Below are 16659 nucleotides of genomic sequence, written 5' to 3'. Positions count from 1 at the left end.
CCTATAGGACTGTGAGGACCCCCCCCCCCGCCCGCCCTCCCGCCCTCCTCCCCTCTCCCCAACGTTTGTTCTTCCTTGAGCTCTCGCAGAGCGGGAAGAGAGCCGTGGACGTTTGCAGAGAGGAGTCGCGGTGAAGAGGGCAAATCGCATGCTGCACATTCTTCCCCTCCCAACCCCCCCAACCCGAGACAGGCCTGTAAGGGTCCCTGCTCACTTTGATGCCTCGGTGCTGTGTGTGTGTGTGTGTATGTGGAGTGGAAGGGGGGGACGGACGACGACACCTCACTTCCAGTCTGTCGTGAGGTTTGGCGTCTCTCCTGTCCATGGTCGACCTCTAAACTAGGGCAGGGGGACGAGAGGGGGGGGGGGTTCACTCTGTCCCTCTGCCTCCCCCCCCCGCAGTTGGAAACAGCAGCAGACAGTTTGTCTCTCTCCTCTCCCCCTCTCTCTGTTTGTTTACGTTTGTATGTTCACGCACAAACAGTTCCTATATTGCACACCATCCCCTCAAGGCCTGGGAGGGGTCGTATGTCAGTGGTAGCGACTTCTTTTCTCTTCAGCTTCTGAGCTGTGCTCCCTCAAGCCGATGCCTCGTTGAAGGTTCAACAAAGAATCCTTCATCTGTGGAGAAAGAGGACGTCATGGAGTGATAGACTTCAGCACTCAACGTTCAACCTGACTTCGGCCCAACCACTGCCGGGTTTGGTAGGATAACCACACTGAGCGGTTTGGAAGACACAAATGGAACGCACAAACTCTTTCAGTCTTTGCTGAGCCCTCCACGAAGTGGGCTGTCTCTCGTTACCTGGTCTAGCAGCAGCACCGACGACTTTATGATCTCTCTCCATTTGTGCAGCTCAGCGTCATGGTAACGTTGTTGGGACTCTAAGAGCTGGGCCCACTCCATCTGCGTCTGAGGCAGTTTGCTGGAAGGTAACACACACAAAGACAGGCACATTTTTTTAGCCCATTTCAACAAGCATGAATAGCATCTCAAATCAACGGCAACACATATGACATGGAAATGTTCCAGTCAGCCCACCATTATCCAGCGGTCATTTGAAATCAAAAGTATTTCGTGGTTCAAAGTTGATTATAGCCATATGGTTGGGGATAATGCAATAGAATGTGGGCAAAATGTCGGAGCTTCTTGGTTTTGGCTTCTTTTAAAATGACATAGTGGAAGCTCTGTAGTGGGACAGCACCCCAGAGAACCTGCTTTACTGTGAGTGTGTGTGTGTGCGCGTGTGTGAATGCACCTTTCATGAAGCCGCAGGCCCTGCCAAGTAGTGAGAGACTGTGCAGAATACTCCAGCATCCACAGCTTGTAGAACAGCATCATGTTGAGGAACACCAGGAGAACCAAGCTGGAGGAGAGAGAGAGAGAGAGAGAGAGAGAGAGAGAGAGAGAGAGAGAGAGAGAGAGAGAGAGAGAGAGAGAGAGAGAGAGAGAGAGAGAGAGAGAGAGAGAGAGAGAGAGAGAGAGAGAGAGAGAGAGAGAGAGAGAGAGAGAGAGAGAGAGAGAAATAAATAAATAAATAGATAGACGGAGGGAGGGAGGATTGTCATTTCTTGGGCTGCAGAACATAAAGTAAGGAGCTTTCTTTTAGTTGGGGACAAACTGGTTCATCAGTGAAGATGTGCAATGTACCTTAGACAGATCCTACGGCAGGCAATGAAAGGAGAGACGAGAGTTCAGAGAGCATTCAGAGGACACAGACAAATGTGCACACGTCGGAAAGTCAAACAAACAGAATGGGAATGGATGCGGAGGTGTTGAGCTTGAGTGAGTGTGTGTGCGTGTGTGTGTGTGTGCGCTTACGTGCGAACGTGTATCGTACGCCCGTGACACTAAGCGCGGCGCGTGAAACTCAGCGCGGCGCGTGAAACTCAGCGCGGCGCGTGAAACTCAGCGCGGCGCGTGACTGTGCATGTGCGCGCGGCCCACTCACACAAAGCTGATGATGAGCAGCAGCTTGGAGACGCTGTAGAGGCCCAGCCCCCCCGGCAGATGCTCGGGCGTGTGCCTGGTCTGGGTGGAGCCCGCCACGTGCTTGATGCGCTGGATCACCTCCTCGTCGGTGGGCGTGGTGACGGGGCTCAGGGCCTCGTCCATGTGCGGGCCCCGGAGGTGCACGAGCGGCCGCTTCCGCCGCCTCACCGCGGCCACCTTGGCCTTCGGCGACGGCAGGTGAGCCTCCGTTAGCATGTCCTCCAACTTAGCCAGCTCCAACTCTGGACACGGGGACGAGAAAGATATCAGCTGAGGTCATTTCAATGATGTCGTGCCGGGAGTTGGGGCCGCTTGCATAGGGAATAGACCTTACCAAGATGGCGGAAGTTCTCGTCCAACCCGCTCCAGAAGTTCTTCTCGATGAAGCCCTTGACCAGTCCCCATGGCTGCTTCCTGTAGCGTAGCTCGGTGGACACCCTGGAAGAACGGAGTCGACTCAAACGTTCGGACAACGTCCCAGCAAAAGTTTGAAGATGAGCGGGTTCCTGTGTGCTCCTTACCTTAAACGACACTTGTTCTTGGCCACCCTGGTGAGCATGTAGCGGTTGAGTGTGTAGAAGTAATCGTGGTAGGGGACGTCGTGGGTTATGACTTCAGCGTCGATGATGTAGCATTCACTCTCCTGGCTGGCCTTGTATAATGTCTGGGGCCGAGAGGAAACAACGAGAGGAATTTGCTAAGCTGGTCGGGGAAAACATTTTTCAGTGCACTTTGGTTATACTTTTACGAAAAGTGAGGAAGAACCCGGCAGCTGGAGGCGCTACGTCACTTCCTGCTAAGGGAAAGTCCTTCGACTACGGTCGGAAGGTTGTGTTGAGTGATGTTACCTGTGTTTCTGTGACCGTAGCGGTCTTGGGCGCCAGAGGGTTTGACAGTGAGATAGTGTACAGTATCTCTCTGGTCTGGTTCCCGGCATCCACCTTCTTCCACGGATGATAGACCACATCTGCGTGGGAGGGAGAGCAGGTCAGGTTTACACATCCGGTCTGTTGCGTGTCCTCCAGGGAAGACGCCGCGGATCACACGGCGCTTTACAGACGTCGACTGTACAAAATCAGCTGTCGTCGCGACCTCCAGACGAGCCTGCCGACGCGAACTGACCTGAGAACCTGCGCTGCTCCATGAAGTGGCTCATGAACTGGGACTCTGCGAAGAGGATGTCGTACATCTTGTCCACGCTGAACTTGTACACTTCGTTGATGTATTGCCGCCCGTTCAGGTCTTCGTGGAAGGCCTGCACCTCCCCTGCTGGAGACATATGGTACACATCAGCCTTTCAGCTGGCTCCCCCTAGTGGACACTCAGGACCGGACCTAGAAACCACATTTACTTTTGTGCCTTCTCCATTTCGGTGACAGGGTGCTCAATAATTCAACACTAAACTTGAGATAAATACTAGTGTCAGTTTGACTCAATTCGAACCGATAATAGCCAACCTCTGTTAAGCCCATGGAGTTTTTCAACTATCTGAACGGTAGATATTGTAATGTAGAAACGCTTGCGGTTTGACATGCATCTGCGTGGTTGCCATATTGGAGCTGTCAACAGTGAAGAGTCATACTTGAGAACAGACCACTTGGAAGGAATATAGAAATACAAATTAGTATCAGTAAAGCAGATCTGTGTTGACAAGGTTATAGTTGGGGCACTGAACACCAAACAGGAAACTGAACATAGTAATTCATAAATTCTGTTACATGATATTATAATATATATATATATATATATATATATATATAGTAATATGATATTGTAGGGAAACACCGGACAGGGTTGTGTGATGGATGTCAGGAAGAACAGTCTGTGGATATTGTAGTTCTGAGTTGTAGGGCTATGGGACACAGACGTGTTGAGGAATAATCTAAGGGAATTAGCGGGACAGGAATTCAGGAGAGGATTCCTGAGGATGGGTGAGCGAGTCCAGGCCAGGATACTGTTAGACTTCTTAAGAGATGCATGTTTTTTGAAGGATATGATGGATATGATGGATAAGCAGGGATAGGGTTCTAGGGTGGCTGACCAGGACAGGGATTTTATAGTAGGCTGTAAAGCATGGAGGAAACATGTAGATTATCGTGTGTGTGTGTGTAGGTTATGTGTGTTTATTTCATTTTTAAGGGATTTAGATCAGTGGTTCTTAACCCTGTCCTCAGTGAACCCCTGTCCTGCATGTTTTAGATGTTTCCCTGCTCCAACACACCTGATTCAAATTAAAGGGTCGTTATCTAGCTCTGTAGAAGCCTGGTAACGAACATGCATTTGAATCAGGTGTGTTGGAGCAGGGAAACATCTAAAACATGCAGGACAGGGGTTCACTGAGGACAGGGTTAAGAACCACTGATATAGATTGAAAGCCTATTGTCTGATTCCCACTCCTGTGCAGAAGGTGGCGGTAATGCACCATTAAGCTGGATGCCAACCGAGTAGAGTGAAGCAGGAGGAGGCTTTGAAAATCGCTGCAGGCATGTGTGGCATTTGGCTGGACAGACCAAACATTTAAAACAGGCATTGTGTGAGGACTTGTCCCAAATGGCAATTTCTTCGGTATTTTACCATTATGTAAGTGAACATTTTGTTCATCTTTTTATCGCCACTGTCAGACAGAAGGATTTTGAGCAAAGGATGGTTAGTTTTCAAGCCATACGATTGTAGAGTAAACAGTGTCATTTTTTTGTGGGAACTGACTGAAAAGAGAATTCAAATGATCTCCTGCTAACATAACTGACATAACGAATAAACTTGTTGAAAGTGAAGAGTCCATTTTTCCCAATGTGCCCAATAAAGCTAGGTCAACTAAGACATCAACGAAAGCTAGTGAGGCAAATGACGTTCCTGTAGCTGTGTCGGAATGACCTCATCAACCTTGGTAATTGTAACGAAGCAGTTTTTGCCCACAGCCCTTCTGCAACATACTAACCCGGTTTCCTAGCATCATCATCACCTAGACCCCGATCAAGTCAAATAGAAGATGTCTGAGGCTCAAGCACGAGTGGAGGAAGACCAGAGACAGCGGTGCAATGCCCAGGATCGTGACAGAAGACAGAAACCTACTGTCAAACCCAAAACTATACCGTTTCAAGAATAATAACCCTTTAGAACAGACAGCTGAATGTCACCACAACAGTTTACAGGAGGGGGGGGCGATATAGTGTATTATACTGTGTACAGTCTCCCTGTGTATGTATTGTAATGTTTATGTTGTACATTGTGTTGTGTAACAGATTGTGTTAATCAGAATTTAGGGCAACTGATACACTGCTATGCTGCTTGGAACTGCACCCAAGACTTTCACCCACTGTTGTAGAGAAGTTGTTCTAAGACAGTGAACTACTCCTACCTATTGGCTCCAAAACCCAATTACTGTATGTTTACATATGACAACACATTGGCCTCAAACACTGGACACACTACACTATATGTAGTATTGTATTACATTATAGCTTTGTTTCTTTTAGTATAGTATAGATCTCTGGTATTGAATTTTATTTTAGTATTGTATTATTATTATAAAAATAATATATAATAGTATTGTTTGCGTAGTGTCTAAAGTGAATGAATGGAGATGAAAATAAAATATTGCAGATTAACAATATTTGTGACTTGGGGTGCGTAATGGCAACTGTCCAGCCTGCAGAAGTGGTATTCTCCTGTCACTGGTGTAAGGAGGAACTGACTGGGGGTTATTTTACCAATGACCTTATTTCATTATAAATATGATAGCAAGCGTTATACCAATACCATATTGAATTTTTGAAGAAACTCACAAAAGTTTAAATGTAAATACATTTACACCTGACATTGCCTACTCATAGATTGTACCCTGAATGTCCCAGCTGTGTTTGAAAGTTGTGGCTACTCTGAAGGTTAACGTTATTGCAGAATTAATTCAATCCTCTGCCATCAAACTACATTAAATTCCAATAAGTAACCGGCATCATCTTGAATTGCTCACGTTCATAACAAACCAAACTGAATGAAAATCAATTTCTAATTAAGCGAGTTATGGCACATTTTGTAGAGAAGTCTGCATTTCTCAATTCACATTGTGCTTGTTATCAAGCGGCTCTTGAACGCTCCAATATGGCGGGCACGCAGACCCACAGCCGCAACACAGCCGCAGCGGCCAATGAGGACACTACATTTCTACATCTCAGGCCAGAGCCACGAGAGGGGCTCTCGAGTAGGACTGCTTGCCGAAGGTCTGCCAGGTCCTAAAGGCCTCACCTTCATCGTGGGTCTCCGAGGAGTCGCTCAGCTCAGTGGGGAGGTCCTCGTTGTCGTTGAAGTCGAGCGAGGGCGAGGGCACCAGGCCCCTGGGCTCTGCACTCTCGTCCACGAGGGGGATGGCCAGCAGCTCGCCGCCGGCGAGGCAGTCGGTGTACTCCTCCGTTGTCAGGTCGAACTGGGGGTGACGAGAGGAGGAGGAGACTGGGGTCAGTCACCAGGTACACAAATGAACCACGGTTCACAGAAACGCTTGGGTGATATGTCGGGTAGGTTTCGGCAGACACGGACCGCCTCGTCCAAAACAAAGGATGTCAACATGAATTCTTCATGAAAGGCCCTCCAAAGATAGGGTCAATCTAACCCTTACCCTAACCCTATCCCTTACTCTAACCCTTACTGCAACCCTGAATAACAGGAAGCAGGTTTTGAACCCGTCTCTGTGATTGAACCCCTCGTAGTAAAGCAGACCCAAATTAGACAAGTTCTCAGTCACTCATAGTCAGTGGCTGGACATAACATGGAAGTATTTTGTTCCCTTTTTTGTCGTCATGCCGAAGAGGCTATAAAGATGAGGCCATAAAGATGAGGATATGAGGATGATGATATAAGAATTTGTCTATAAGAATGAGGCTGTAAGGCTGAGGCTGAGGATAAGGCTGTAAGGATGAGGCTGCGGATAAGGCTGTAAGGATGAGGATGACGTCGACATGCTCCCCCCCCCCCTCCCCCGTCCGCAGGCTCTCTGACCTCTTGCGCGTCAGCGGGACTCACTGAGAGGGGCGTGTCTCCGCCGGGGGGCGTGGCCAGGGCGCTGGTGGAAAGGGACTTGTTGTGAGCGGGCAGCGGGCTGCCCTCGTGCCTGGCCTCGGCGCTGCTCTTGGACGAGTTGTCGTTGACGACCTCGTTCTCCTCATTGGGGATCTCCTCGCAGAACCTGCCGGAGGGGGGGGGGAGGGGCTCGAGTTGGTCTTGTGTGTTGATAAGTCGGTGCAGACGGTGTAGATTCTAGGTGTGTTTCTGTGTGTGCGTCTTGGTGGTGTGTCTGGTGGTGGGGGGGGCACACTGACGGGGAGCCTACCCCATGGTGTTGAAGTCGTCGTCCGGGGGAACGTAATCCTCGTCGTCACTCGTCAGGCCCAGCTCGTTGCCGTAGCACTGGTGCACAAAGTGCCACAGCTCTTTGGGGCACAGGGGCTGGAGAAGAGGCCAAAAAGACCCAACTCTGGCTCAATATATTTATCAATCAATATCTATATATATATATATCAATATCTTGCATGGTTACCATAGGAATACACCTGTGAGGATCTCGCAGAATCCTGCTTGACTCACCTTGTCCAGGAGAGCATTCTGCCACAGTCGGAACATCATCATGTAAGTCCTGTCGCGTGCACCGAATGAGGTGAAAAAGTGCTAGAGAGGGAGAACGGTGAAAGAAAAAGGCCCACTTAAACCACTTTGCTCCGTTTCACCGACTGTGAGCGATGGAGACGTTCACACTTGCTGTGTGGGCATGCCGGAGGTCTCACCTTCTCTGAGTCTGTGCACACCTGGATGGCATTGGGGATGAGGCGTGCCGTCTTCTCCTTCGTCATCGAGCAGATGTCCTTCAGCCGCACGGTCAGCTACGGACGCGAGCACACACACACAATCCACTCCATAAAAAAACAAAACTAAACACGACAGCGCCACTCAAGACCAGAGACCACAACAGAAGGATCCAGAAGCCCCGAAGCTCACCAGCGTTTCCCAGCGGAAGATGTTGCTATAGAAACAGATCCAGTTTTCCGAGAGGTAGAGTCGTCCCTGGAGGAGGATGTCTCGCTGGAGGGCGCAGGAGTAGTCTGACGGAAGACACACAGGTCACAGGTCACAAAAGGTCACGGGCTGACCTCACGCTACTGTGGAACAAAGGGGGTTTCCCCATGCTTCTTCCACGGCACACAGACAGATTCACGTGAGCAACAGAGCTGCCACCCAACGGCGCGTGGCCCTCAATCCCCTCACCGACGATGAGGCGCTCCGTGTCCGGCAGGTGCTTGAACAGCTTCCTGAAGTCCTCATTCCGCTGCTTGTAGGTGGGGCTCAGCACCTGCCGAGAGACAGAGCGGGCGTGGGAAGGGTGAGAGGGGGGAAATGCGGCGCGCCATCCCCGGAACACGCACACGCGCACACGCTCGCACACCGCGATCGACGCCTATACACGCACGCAAGCCACACTTTCTCGGCCACTCACGCAACCTGCCGCGCACACACAGAGACACACGTGCACACACGCGAGCACACCCACTTCCCGATGAGACACAACCTTGTTAAAACCTCCCCTTGGGTTAGTGGAAAGATGAGGTGTGGGGTCATATTTTAGGACTAAAGGGGTGATGGGGGGGGGGGGGGATTTTGACAAGCAAGCACTGCTGATGGATGCACAGTACTGCATGCTGAGGTGCAGATGTATGTTCTGGCTTTGCCTGTGGCGTCCTGCCTTCATCCTTATTGAGAGGAGAGGCAGAAGAACAATGGCCCGAACCACCGGTACCTAAAACCCAATAAAAACATGCTTGACGAGCATGCCCTCGCGCCAGCCACATTCCCAAGTCAGCGATACATTGTTCCGTGACGAGAAGGGGACGACCAAACACACAATGTGCCATTTGTTCAATGGACAAGGACACCCGAATCCGACTGGATTTTCTTTCCGGCAAACCCTTCTCGACGTCGGCAAATAATCTTATCTTACGAAGGCCTTCCTTAAATGGCCCGTTTGTTAGACGGCTTTGTTCAGGGCAGGGGGGTTTCTTTTGTCGGTGTGGTAAAAATATTTTGGGGTCATAAAGTGAATGTTCTCTTCTTTTGTTTACACACGCAGTGACACACTCTGGAGATGTCGTCGTCCATTAGGGTCAGGCTTATCTTGGGTCTGAGCTTCAGACAACAAGCTTGTTTATGGTGTACCACAACCCTGAGCAAGCATCCACTGAGTGTGTGGGTGGGTGGGTAAGTGCTCCGAGTGTCTTAGCCAGATGCTATTCCCTTGAAGAGAAACAGCTTCAGGAAATGTTGTCTGCCAATACTGTAACCAAAGACATCCTTTCGGAAAGAAAAAATTCAACAAAAAAAAAACTTTGGGGAAAACAACAGATTGTTCCCATTAATGTCCACCACATAACGCCTGAAAACTTGGGCAACTCTGAAGTGGAAACACAGTTAAGGCGGTGACTCGGTTAAGACTTGGAGGGAAACCAATAGTTTAACAAAACAACACCAAGCTTTGAGATGAATATGAAATGAAGCCTGTTTGTGTAAACAAAAAATGACACAGTGCATATTTGAATTAATTACCATTTCCATAATAATATAACAAATAATAAAAAAACATTAACAACGGTAACAACTGGCTTTTCGCCCTGCTATTCAACATCTTGCCTGTGCTACTGTAGACGGTTCAACAGAATCCCAACACCTCATAAACACACACGACAAGCACAATGGACCATAGGACAATCCAAACAGCGAGTGACTCACTCTGTTTCTATCGTGTTCATCGTCATGCTAGAATACAAAAACTGCCACCCTCTGCCAAAAGACAGTTCCATCTCCCCCCAGCCCTTTCACCAGTTACCGCTCACGATCCCCCCCCCCCCCCCTTCCCTTCCAGCCCCTCTCCCCAACACACCTGTGCTGCTCTCTACGGGTGGGGGTCACTTACGGCAGGCACCTCCTCTGAGTCCCAGTCGGGGTCCTGGAGGTCCGAGGTGGCCCAGCCCCACTCCCACCCCCACTCCCCCCGGGCAGGCCCCTGCAGCAGCCAGCCCGCCAGCGCCTCGTCTAGCTCGAGCATCTCCTCCCAATCCGAGGCCCGCTCCCGCTCCTCCTCTGGGTCTGCCTCCATGATCTCCCCGGGGGGCAGCGCGTGGCACGGATGTCTAAAATCCCCCTTATGCCCTTCTGCCCTCCCCCAAAATCAGTCTATCGCGATGGTCTTCTGTTGAGTCCGTCCGGGGCGGCCGCATACACCGAGCTGTTGTCCGGTGCCTTGGAGACTTCACAGACTAGCCCCTAGTGTGGGCGCTGCTCCCTTTTTAGAGTGAGGAGAGAACGCTCGATCCAGCTGACTCTTGCCACATGATCCCAGCCGCTCTCTCTCTCTCTCTCTCTCTCACATGCGCACACACACACATACACAGGGAGAGCAGTTACGGTCGTTGCCCTCTAGTAACCTCTGGCCCACAAGTCTTTTATTATTATTGCTCCTGTTTGTTTCTGGCGAGGGTGCTTGCGTGTATGCAACTGCGTGCTGGCTGGCTGGCTGGGGATGTCCCGATCTCAACGTCTCGCAATGTCTCAGACAGACCAGCTGTGAACAAGGCAAAAGTAAACCTTCCTACTATCTTACAGAGGAGGGAGTGATAGATAGATAAACATTTGGTTAAGGGGAGAGAGGGAACAAGAGAGATAAAGAGAGACAGACTTGAGAAAGATGAAAAGGACTCTGAGTAACTCTGACGGTAAGGCAGAGAGACAAAGAGGGGGAGCGTGAGAAAGACAGAAACAGAGACAGGAAGGAAAGAAGAGAGACAGAGAGAAGGTAAAAGTTGGTGTTGTTCCCGCCCTGTTCACCGACAATGTGACGGAGTTCCAGGGAACAGATGTGAACACACAACCTCCAGTTACCTTGGTCGGTAAAAAAAACCCCCAAGCCTATCAATCTTCAGACAAGTTACGTGGGGGTCGCATGCCTGGATTTAAGACTGAAGGCTAAATATGGAGAGGTATAGCAACGGTGCCAGAATGTAAACAAGTTTGGAAGCGACGCAACAAAACAATTTAGCGCTCATATCTATCTGTCCATCCCTCCCACTATACTGTTTCAAGTGTCGTCCAACAAGATTTGCGACGCCCTCCCGAAATGGGATCCGTTGCTTTGGCGTGGAGGGGTCGACGCTGTCCACAACGAGGCGTTTGCTATGATAACCACAAACCTACAGAGAGGGACAGGGGCAAAAACAACGCCACCAGCTCGGTTCACATTGGCGTTTCATCCAGCCGGTGTGCCGTGGTTACATCTGTGTGTGCTGGAAGTCAGCCACAAATTCCACCCCTTTCCTGAACAGTACTTTTTCCACCACCACCGCCCCCCTGCCTTTGACCGCCAGCTAAATCATATGCAGCAGGGAGCTGCAGGAAACTGAACGTGACAGGGGAAATGGTCCTGAGCTGTCTTTGTTCACGGTACAATTGCGAAATCCTTTCGCAGGCTCCCCAAGAAAGAGCTGCCGTTGAAAATGCCTTCACGCCCACGGATGAAATTTCAGAGTTAGACTCCTCAAGAGCTCAAAATAACCGCCCATTCCAAAAACAACCGACAAAAAAACTCCAGTGCTGTCCCCTTTGTATACACATTTTTGGGATTATTTGAAGCTACCAAGTATCTCCAAACTGTACCTCTCTCCCGGAGACAGTGTCAAAAACACAGCCAGTCTCAGGTGATGGAGACAGGATATAGATTGTTGCTATGGCACTGTGTTAACCATTAACGTCCTGGGTAAACAGAGAGAGACGGCGGAGACCGGCACCAGAGTCACAAAGGGTGGGGCTCCATTCCATCTCTCTCTCTCTCTCTCGTGTAGGAGGGGGAGGAGGAGGGGGGGGGGGGGGGGGTTACTGTCCGTCTCCACGCCAACAATGAGCCCACTCTTTCACCCACGGCCCTGCCCTGGGCTGTTGTAAAAGGCGAGAGGGGAATGTCAATGAAGGTGTGTGTGCGCGCGTGTTTGTGAGTGATGCCTCCCATATTCTACCTTCCCCTGCCCAATGGCCTGTCATTCCTTGGAGGGGCATGAGTGTAGAGTATCAGTTCCTTGGGTTAATAGAAACAGATGTACTATAGCAGTAAGAACATCAGTCAGCACCTTCAAGACCAAGATGGACAAAAAAAGTGGCCTTCATTGCAGGGTTGACCTTGATTGTACTGCCTGCTTACTGTTGGGACTGTATATATTAGCCTTCTGTTCTAAAATGTAACCTGTAGCCAGAGAAAACTGGAGAAAAAAATCCTGCTATTTCTCACCAAATAGGACTGAGGCATAGCATGTGATGTAGATAGCCTCTACACTGGCCCTCTTTGTGTAAAAATTTACGGACTTCAGGGTAAACATCACGACCAAGTGCTTGCACTAGCCCTATCCTCCTCCTCCCTCCACCTCTCCCTGCGTCACTCCGGGTCAATGAACCCCAGAATGTTTTGGATGAGAAAAACGGCAAAAAGACGAACGGGACGACAACCTTCAAACCTTTACACACTCCAGAGGAAAACCAAAAACCATGACGTCTGACCCGAGCTTACGTCGCAATAGCTCGACGAGGAATGATTAATAAACCCCATCGTCAAAGCTTTAGTCACAAAGAAAGCATACAGGAAGTGTCAGACGTGCACTTCTTTGTTTGTGACTCATCCGTATCTATGAGTCCAGTTGCCTGGATGTGGTTTGCTATCTCTCTCTCTCTCTCTCTCTCTCTCTCTCTCTCTCTCGCTCTCTCTCTCTCTCTCTCTCTTTCTCTCTCTCTCTCTCTCTCTCTCTCTCTCTCCCTCACGCACGCACGCACGCACGCACACACACACATTCTGTCTCTCTGGCTCAGAGCTCACATTAGGACGGTTGGGTTGTAATCACTGTGGACTCAGTGCCATGGGAGGTCATCACAGCCATTTTGAGACGCCACATGCGCAGTCATGAATGCACACGCACATGAATACACACACACGGACTTGTGGCCACATACAAACAAACAGGCACGCACATACACTAACAGAATATGTCAAATCATTCATTCTAAATGGGTGTAAAGAGTGCCATTTAACGATTAGACTACTCTAACTGAATGTTTCAAAGAGTAGCGCCAAATGTACATTGGTATTTTATTGACAAATTCAATAACGGAGTCGTTAGAGAGAGAGGAAAGTGAGTTAGTTCCCCGTAGGAATATCAGAAAGCATTTACATCTATGGACCATGCCTCTTCTCGACAAGATGGAGGTGCGTCATGGAGGTGCACCCAAAGCCAACACCGAAACCAAAACAATTCGGACCATGACAGGTACTTGAACACTGAGCTGGAGAGGGGGAACATGCTAATGCTAGTAGCATCTCGCTCCACCTCCATCAGACGAGGCTGGTCCACACAGATGGTGCTTCGTAGCTTTCAGTTTTAGGATGCGTGGAGCGCAGATTTGTTACCACCTGTCGTGTACCAGAGTCACGGGAAGAAGCGTCGCCGACTTCCTCAGACACGAGAAAACACCTGTTTGATGCGCAATGTCAAATGTTCCCATCTTGATGTCACATCCTGTTTTACAAGACAACACCCTCTTTCAGGGTGGGTGCTGTTTGGGGAAACTAACATGGTCGTTGCTTTTTTTGTCCAAGACCAGACCTCAGTGAGGCAACGGACGGTCTTGAGATACAACACTTTGGGAAGTCTGTCAGTTTAGAATGGAATTGACTCTTAATTCTAACTTGACATGGTGTTGTTTTCCTCTCAGGTGGCAACCAAACTGTCTCCAATATGGGATGAGAGGCACAGGACGTCAGACCACCCGCACCCCAAGAAAATGGAGGAAGTCCAGTTAGTGAGATAAAGAGCAAGTTGCACAAGAACACTATTCATGCTTACTCTCAGGATGTGCTGTCTTTCATGCTGGGAAGAGAGGGGGAGGAAACGGCACAGGGACACAGAGAACACACAAAGAAAAAGGATAAAACAACCACACAAGGGAGGAAAAAAAAAAAAGGAGTCCAACATTGTCACTGTTAGAAGAAACTGCTGGAACTACGTTCAGCAACCCCAACTCCCCTTGGGGTCACCACAGAAGACACCGTACATTTAAAGGCTAAGTCGCCGTCAGAGGCTTTACTTTGGATATACACAAGATTCATAGATTGAGCACGTCTCGGGTGCAGCATGAGAATGGCAGCTAAACGGTGTAGTGCACCCTCTTGTGGCAAAACATAAAACTGCGAGGACTGTTTGGAAAGTGGATCAAAACAAATCCTGTTCAAAGGACACGGTGACTTCCAAATCGTTATCCACATCCAGTGGCTCCCATACCCCAAACTCAAAGTGGATCCTGAGGTCCCACCTGCTTGAAGGTTTAGTCTCTGAGGTTACCTGAGGTTCATGGGAGATGACGTCACTGGGGCCCTTGTCCAATCACACGGGACAGAGGCCAGGGATCCTTCACCTCATTACTAACATTCCCATCCCGCTCTCTGAGCGTGCATCTTATACTTACACACACACACAAACACACACGCACACGCACACACACACACACAATAGCTGACCACCCGCTCAGCACACGCACACACGCACAATCTGACAAAAGTAGAGTAAAGGAGATGGGTAAGACTTACGTTGTACCAGCTCTGGCTCTTCTGTGGAAGCAGACACAGGAAGGAGAGAGAGAGAGAGAGAGAGAGAGAGGGAGAGAGAGAGAGAGAGAGAGAGGAGAGGGAGAGAGAGAGAGAGAGAGAGAGAGAGAGAGAGAGAGAGAGAGAGGGAGGGAGAGGGAGAGGGAGAGGGAGAGGGAGAGGGAGAGGGAGAGGGAGAGGGAGAGGGAGAGGGAGAGGGAGAGGGAGAGGGAGACAAGTGTAAGTCAATCCGACAAAGACACAGCAACAGTTGGCTTGGGGGATTCTGTACCGTAAACAAACACAGTGGGTATTTATAGCAAGTGGGATGAAGGTCATCTTTCAGCTATGTTTACAAATGAACACGGAGACCACTGGCGAGTGACACAAAGGTCTTGCAGTGGGACCGTTTTTTAGGAACCTCGTTTGTATTTTACTTAGGTCATTTCTTTTGGTGTGTCTACCTCGCAAATGTAAAAGGAATGGTCACACCACATGGTTCTGAGTGGGTGGGCTGAGGAAAGGGAAGGCGTTCAGAGTGTGTTGAACCAGATTCAGTGGAACATAATTTAGCGCTTGAGCTATATGCAGATTTGGGAGTTTGCCGCTTAGGATGGGGGAGATGTTGACGGCGAGTGAGCCTGCTGTGTCTGTACGTGTACAGCAGAGGGCAGCACGGATGGAGGGTCTCTCTTTGAGACCATGACCGAAGCTGCGCAGTCAACACAGAGGAACTCACCTGTTGTGTTCTAACTGTCATGGAGAATGTTTAGAATGTCAGGAGCACATAGGGGACTGGTGAAGGGAACATGCTGGGTACCATCCAGGACATGGGGCAAAAGGAGGACATTGACAAAAGCAAACCAACAAGCATGATTGACAGTCCTTGAAGCTACTCTTCCTTAAGCACCTTTAAAAAAAAGTTCAAATATATATATATATATATATACGGGAAAGAAATATGGTTTGTCTTTAAAGGCTACAAAAAAGGCGATATCCTAAACGGCTGCTACGTTCGATTGAGAGTTGAATATTGCATGGCACAAGCGTTTAGTGTTCCCTGTCTGAGGCAGAGAGAGGCGTTGGGGCCGGACCTGACGACGGTGGCTTTACTGCGGGATAATCTGATCTGAAGGTGACAGAGACGTGAGAGGAGACTTAGGTGTGCTAAGTGTCCGCGGGCGTGCTCGCGTGTTTACGGGTTGCCTGTGTGCGTTTTGCTGTATTCCACGTGCTTGGAATGCGGGACTGAGAGTTTGACCGTGCGTTCGGGTCTTGAAGGGGGACAAGGCAGTGTGTCGCGCGCGCGTGTGGACACACGACCCCCCCCCCCCCCCCCTCCCCCGATTACGTGACCGGGTAACACAGGACCCGTGTGTACTGCAGCAGCGTGTGTCTTTCTCCTGCCCCGGATTCCTCCACAGATCAGAGAGACCTTGCCCTGTTTTACACAACACGCCACTGCTGGGGCAGCAGACCCCCGCACGTCAGCCAACCAGCCCTCTCCTCGACACAACACAACCAGACGCAGTAGCTACGACGTTAGCCAAGCAGGTCGCCTTCTCGCTAACGGGGTCTGAGAAGCAGTGACCGACACAATGGATACACAAGCCGAGGAAGGTCAACCCGTGCTGTTCCTGTGTGTGTGTCCAACAAAACGCCGCGGATAAGGCAAAAAGCCGCCAGGCTGACCAACAACAAGAGATTAAAAACAAGCTGGTTTGGATTTCTCGGACGTCCGGGTTCGCTGCTTAATCTACAGTAAATGAGGCGTTTTCGCCTCACTAGGGACAAACCGTGAAGCCCGCAGGTGAAGGGTACTGGGAGAATACCGAGGACTAATCTGCTGGGGACACAGTGCAACACATCAGGAGGGTGCTGGTCTGAGAACAACACGCCTGGGTGCATCTCCGCATCTCTACCCTGAGCTTGAACACCTGAAAAGGCAAGATAGGCCTTACGCTTGGCCTGTGGGATTATCGTATCAGTGCAGAGGAAGGAAACAGGAGCT

At 49.9% G+C, this 16659-nt stretch overlaps 1 protein-coding gene across 1 annotated transcript in view; it reads right to left on the bottom strand.

Moving 5' to 3' along the window:
- Positions 1 to 58: 58 nt before the first annotated feature.
- Positions 59 to 16659, bottom strand: part of gramd1bb (GRAM domain containing 1Bb) — a 58371-nt gene continuing 41770 nt past the window's right edge. Inside the window, exons 5-21 of the mRNA XM_084674338.1 lie at positions 14652 to 14672; positions 13912 to 13935; positions 8249 to 8333; positions 7982 to 8085; positions 7771 to 7866; positions 7574 to 7654; positions 7320 to 7435; positions 7013 to 7175; positions 6239 to 6416; positions 3116 to 3259; positions 2842 to 2960; positions 2515 to 2657; positions 2328 to 2431; positions 1953 to 2235; positions 1260 to 1367; positions 806 to 926; positions 59 to 621 (exon numbers count right to left, since the gene is read on the bottom strand). Of these exons, the coding sequence (XP_084530464.1) occupies positions 532 to 621; positions 806 to 926; positions 1260 to 1367; positions 1953 to 2235; positions 2328 to 2431; positions 2515 to 2657; positions 2842 to 2960; positions 3116 to 3259; positions 6239 to 6416; positions 7013 to 7175; positions 7320 to 7435; positions 7574 to 7654; positions 7771 to 7866; positions 7982 to 8085; positions 8249 to 8333; positions 13912 to 13935; positions 14652 to 14672 (1980 nt within the window). The 3' untranslated portion in view covers positions 59 to 531. The remainder of the gene's footprint in view (positions 622 to 805; positions 927 to 1259; positions 1368 to 1952; positions 2236 to 2327; positions 2432 to 2514; positions 2658 to 2841; positions 2961 to 3115; positions 3260 to 6238; positions 6417 to 7012; positions 7176 to 7319; positions 7436 to 7573; positions 7655 to 7770; positions 7867 to 7981; positions 8086 to 8248; positions 8334 to 13911; positions 13936 to 14651; positions 14673 to 16659) is intronic.

Source organism: Hypomesus nipponensis, chromosome 15 (genome assembly GCF_054491055.1).
Source record: "Hypomesus nipponensis isolate SF chromosome 15, ASM5449105v1, whole genome shotgun sequence".
In the NCBI taxonomy this organism is placed as follows: Eukaryota; Metazoa; Chordata; class Actinopteri; order Osmeriformes; family Osmeridae; genus Hypomesus; species Hypomesus nipponensis.
Note: the sequence above shows the minus strand (reverse complement) of the source record. Positions and strands in the feature narration are given on the sequence as shown.